Source organism: Rattus norvegicus, chromosome 9, assembly GCF_036323735.1.
Source record: "Rattus norvegicus strain BN/NHsdMcwi chromosome 9, GRCr8, whole genome shotgun sequence".
In the NCBI taxonomy this organism is placed as follows: Eukaryota; Metazoa; Chordata; class Mammalia; order Rodentia; family Muridae; genus Rattus; species Rattus norvegicus.
The window spans coordinates 1439899-1444915 of NC_086027.1; the positions used below are offsets into that span (position 1 = coordinate 1439899).

A 5017-nucleotide genomic window follows, 5' to 3' on the forward strand; every position below is an offset into this window, starting at 1 on the left:
GGACCTCCCACTCACAGAAGGAGGGGAACTCCGTGTGCACTTATCAAGCGCCTGCTGCATGTGAAGGCCACTGCCTCCAAGGACAGTGGCCTTGTCCACCGCAGGGCTTCATCACTCCTGACAACAAATGCTGACCGCTCATCCAGGCCTTTGCACATACTGAAAATCAGTCATCCTTAAACTAGTGGGGCAGGCATCACTGCTGAACCCGTTTTACAGATGGGGAAACTGAAAGGCGAGATAGTAAAGTAGACGACCTGGCCTCAGTCGCAAGCCCCCGGGGCAGGACAGGTGCTGGGCTGTGGGGGTGAAAACGAGACGGGACAAACACTGGCCTGCGCGGGGCGTAGTTATTCTGGGTGGGAGCGTGGCCATGCTGGGGGAGGGGGACAGGGCTATGCTGAGGCGGGGCTTGAACTGGGCGTGGCTTTGCTGGGGTGGGGACAACGAGGCGTGATTACGTTGTGGTGGGCGGGAGGAGTCTGACTCCCTGGGCGTGGTTGTGGCTTGGCTACAGCCACAGTGTAGGAAAGCCAGAAACCATCCAGATTCAAACACGCTTTATTGGGCACCCCCCCACACCTCCCCTGCCTAGTTTCCGCCCCTTCCCGCGTCAGTTGGGGTCAGGAGGGCTCGGGGGTCGCTTCTGAGGGCGCCACGTTCTCAGCCATCCCCAGGGACGTGGTGCTGTTGCAGCGACGGCAGGGTACTGTCCGCGCTAGCAACTCGAGCCTGCGGGAGCGCAGCCGGGCCTGGATGGCCCATATAGGCGGGCGGTGTCCGGGCAGGGGTGCTTCGTCGCCGCCTATGCTGCCGTCCGTGGAACCGTCGTGCGTGCTGGCCACCGACTGCTTGCATAGAGGACACGAACGCCGCGCGGCGCGCGAGAACCAGGGGTCTATGCAGCGACAGTGGTACGCATGCGCACAGGGCAGGATCTTGAGCCGTTCCCCCTCCTCGTAGTCGTCCAGGCAGATGGCGCACAGGTCACTGAGGCGCGTGAATGTGCGCACTTGCGCCTTCTGGCACGTCTGCGTCTTCACCGCGGTGCCCCGGCTCCCCCAGCCCCGGACCCACGGCCACAGCTGCCGCAGCACGAACAGCGTAGACGCAGCCAGGGCTAGCGCTCGAGCAAGGGCCCAGGACGCAGCCACTACGGGATGACACTCGGGTTCGGGACAGGGTTCCCCATGCGGAAGCAGCACGCGTGCTGACTGGTCGCAGCGCACGGTCACTTCCAGGTCCTCAAACACGCGCAGCTGCCCTGGGGCCTCAGAACCCATTGAGGCTGCTGTGGCTCTGGCTCTCCGTGCTCGCCGTCCTGTGTGCTCCCAGGAGCAGCCCAGGGGCTGGACCAGCACCAGTGGGTCCAGTGAGCGGTTGTCAAGCCCGGGGCCCTCGATGGCGAGGCAGGCGTCGGCCGGCCGGGCCACCAGCAGGTATCCGCGTGCCCTCTTGGGGTCCACGGGAACCCCAAGCAGCGCTGGGAGGTCCAGGAAGTCCCCAGAGCTCAGGTTAACCTGAGCGTCCGTGGGCGACAGGGACAGGACCAGCCAGAGAGCCACCAGGGCCAGCGGGGCTACCCGTGTCCACGCCGACCGCGCCATGGCGGTCCCTACCTCCGGCTCCTGAGCTCCGATGAGTCCCTTGTGGGACCGTACGGGAGCCCCTCGGGCATCTCCGGAGCCACGCGGGGACCCCGTGGCCGGGTGGGAGCGGCGCCTGCTGTGGCCGAACTCCGGGGCCTCAAGCGGAAGAGGCTCCCGGGGACAGTTCAGGCCACATGATGTCCAGGAGACCTGCTCTGAGGATGACACCTCAGGGTTCTGGACGCTTCTGACCTTTATGACGTCATTGTCATAAAGACCCTTGGCTGTTGCGGGCTATGGCTGGTGGAGCATTACTTAAGCCCTGACTTAGGTCATTACCAGAGGAGCCTGGGTCATCTGCCCCATTTGACATTAGTTCATGAATAGGAAAACCGAGTCTAACTTGGCATATGAGCACATACAGTTCAGGCACAGGATTCCAGTTGACAGAGCACCCTGTCATCACCCCAGGGAAGCGGAACCTTGTTATTGTTCCTGTCAGCTCTGAGCTTGTGTGGTGGCCATATGGACTCAGGACTCCGACTGGCTGGTCTCTGCTCAGCCTCCCCACCTTAGAGGATAAATAAAACCCAGGAAGAGATTGGAACTTGTATTTTGGTGAAGGGATACACTCTCCCAAAACTCACATAGACTGAGGAGCTCCTTTCCCTTCCCCAACCCAGCACCGTGGAGACTGATCTGGATCCGCTCCCTCCTGTTGGTACAGGGACCGTCCTCGCCAGGCCAGTGTCACTTTGTAGCTCTGAACAGTGGGTGCAGCAACAACTGATGACTATTATGCTAGTGAGGAGATCAAGAAAACAGCTACAACGATCTCCTGCCTTCCTCGAACTCAATACCTGGCACCTTGCTCAGCGTCATCTCGCCCTCTACTGTGCCACCCTTGGAAAGGCCTTGCCCCCTCTGAATCTCGCTCCCCAGTTCCCTGTGGCCAATCAGAGCTCTGGTACTGTTTGGTGTGAGTAGTGCTCCTACCATAATCAGCTGTGACTGAAGTTCTGAGGCAGGGAGGAGGAATTGGTCCTGAAAGCCCTTTCTCAAGGTATCAACCCATAGCTCTCCCTTCAGGCTCCTCCCCTTAAAGGCGATACCACCTGCCAATAATACACACACACACACACACACACACACACACACACACACACACACACCCCTACCCATCCAGCCAGTGCCCATAACATGACTCCAAGGTGGGCAGGGCCAGTCTCTCAAAAGATTAACAAAGGTTTTGGATGCCTCGGGCCCCACCACAGGAGAGGACATATTGAGCACCAAATGCACATCAGGCCCAAGGCCTGTGCCATGACTGTGTTGCCATCTCTTTGGATGCTGTAACCCAGGCTGACCATGAACCCACAGTGATCCTCCTGCCTCACAGGTTGAGGCTGACCTGGAGTCTCTGGACCTGGAGTCTCTGCCCTCCCCTAACCTACCTTTCTGAGACAGGGCTTTGCTGATTGAGTGGGCTCCCCTAATGGCCCAGATACCTCAGAGCTGTGTTTGGGTTCTGGGGATTCAAGTCCAGGTGCCAGCACTTGCTGTGTGCCAGGGCATGTGGATGCCAGACAAATCAAATCATGCCGGGAACACAGTCATGCTGCTTGAGCCCCATGCTCATGACCAGGCAATGTCAATCTCACACATTCTTTATTAGGCACCTACAGTTTGCAGACATGGAGGGCCAGTAGCCACAACAATTACTGAGAGGCAACAGAAACAAGTCCCTAGAGAGGAAGAAGGCGGCGATGAATAGAAATCGAGGCAGAATCTGCAGAGGGACTTGGTCCTGGGTGAAGACAAATTGTTAAGCGCCCTGAGAGACTCAAAAAAGTGTGAACATGTAGAAAGGTCCTGGGATATCCAGCCCACAACCACCAAAAGAACAACAAATCTCTTGCATTCCAGCACTGGGAGAGATGAGGCAGGAGGATTGCTCTGAGTTCCAGACCAGTCTGGGCTGCAGATGGAAACCCTCTGAAAGAAAAATCGGGTGACTTCCCAGTGAAGTGGGGACACAACTGCTTGGCCATCTGGCCATCCAGCTGGGGTCCGTGTGGTGAGGGGAAGGGGTGCCCACAAGATGAGTGTTATTTCCTGTAAGTTTAGAATTCTTTCACAACAAAACACCTTAAATCCAGAAATCTTTAAAGAAAAAAATAAAAACTGGGGGGTGGGGGAAAGCAGCTGGAGAAGGGGGAGGGGACAAACACAGAAGGGGGAGGGCAGAGAACGTGGTTGTCAGAAAAAGATCTGGGAGTCAGCAAGGTAGGATAACATAGTCCCAGAAGTGACATCACTTCTGCCCTATTCTATTGGTCAGAAGCAATTCACACTCCAGTTCACACTCATGGGGAGGGGACTGCACATAGGGAGTGAACATCGGGAACTAGGGGCCATCAGCCATCGAGGGACAACAGCAGGAGGGCTTGGCCATGACGGGTGTCCAGGAGGAAAGGATTGAAGATAAGGGACTGAGAGAAACCAAATCTATTCACTGTGCGGGTGCCCCCCTTTTCTGAGTCACGCTCCCCACAAAAAAGACCAACAGTGGAGTCTTTTGTGTGCAGCACAGACATTCTCAGGGCAAAGGGACAGGAATCTCAGGGCAGTGGCAGGAATCCCTGACCACACCCCCAGCCTCATCCCAGGGAAAATCCGGAAGGAAGAAGTCTCTAAGAAGCTATCCCCAAGTTCAAGACGGGTGTAGGGTGACAAGTACCAGCCTGAGAGTTATCCTTAGCCGAGGGATATCTACCTCCTGGCGCTTAATGGAAATGTTATAACATGCTGGGGCGTGGCTTGTGGGAAGGCACAGTGTGAAGCCCCAAAGCAGCCTCCAGACAAGTCAAGGAAACCAGACTTAACGCTGGGCGCCTCTTAGCCCAGCGCTGGGGAGACTGAGTCAAGAGGACCAGGCGTTCCAGCCAGTCTGGTCCCACTACCCGCGCGTTTGTGTATCAGTGCCTTTCACCTGTCCTTTCCACCCTTGCGGCTCCCTTCACAGTTTAAGACTGTATGGAGCGCCGTCCTCATTCCCCTCACTGGGGGATTCTATGTTGGGCTCCATCCCTGACCACATCCCCAGCCCCAACACTGGGCGATTCTAGGGTGGACTTCGTGTCCCCAATTCCCTCACTGGGAGATTCTAGGTGGGACTCCACCCTGGACATGCCCCCAACCTCTCACTCCTGTGGCTAAGGAGGCTCCAGAAGGATGGGGTCTACGACCTCAGAACAAAGGTGGAGGAAGCTCTCTGCCCCTCCTCTAGGGACCATCTGGGAAAAGTGCCAATTAAGAGCGAATCAATTAAACAGTATGCTCTGGCTTCGCCCTTAGGACTCTGCCCTAGACTTCCTTGACTGGAAGTAAATGCATTTGTGGTCAGAGCTGAGGAGGGATCAGGACTC

General features: G+C 57.1%; 1 protein-coding gene across 1 annotated transcript; it reads right to left on the reverse strand.

Annotated features, from left to right (window-relative positions):
* Positions 1 to 545: 545 nt before the first annotated feature.
* Positions 546 to 1734, reverse strand: Znrf4 (zinc and ring finger 4). The gene has a single exon (NM_001024878.1). It carries the CDS (start codon positions 1605 to 1607, stop codon positions 624 to 626), a length of 984 nt encoding a protein of 327 aa, NP_001020049.1. The 5' UTR covers positions 1608 to 1734; the 3' UTR covers positions 546 to 623.
* Positions 1735 to 5017: the final 3283 nt, after the last annotated feature.

Bases quoted from the DNA above. Each gene is read 5' to 3' on its own strand.
- Znrf4 (NM_001024878.1), bottom strand. From the start codon at position 1,607: ATGGCGCGGTCGGCGTGGACACGGGTAGCCCCGCTGGCCCTGGTGGCT.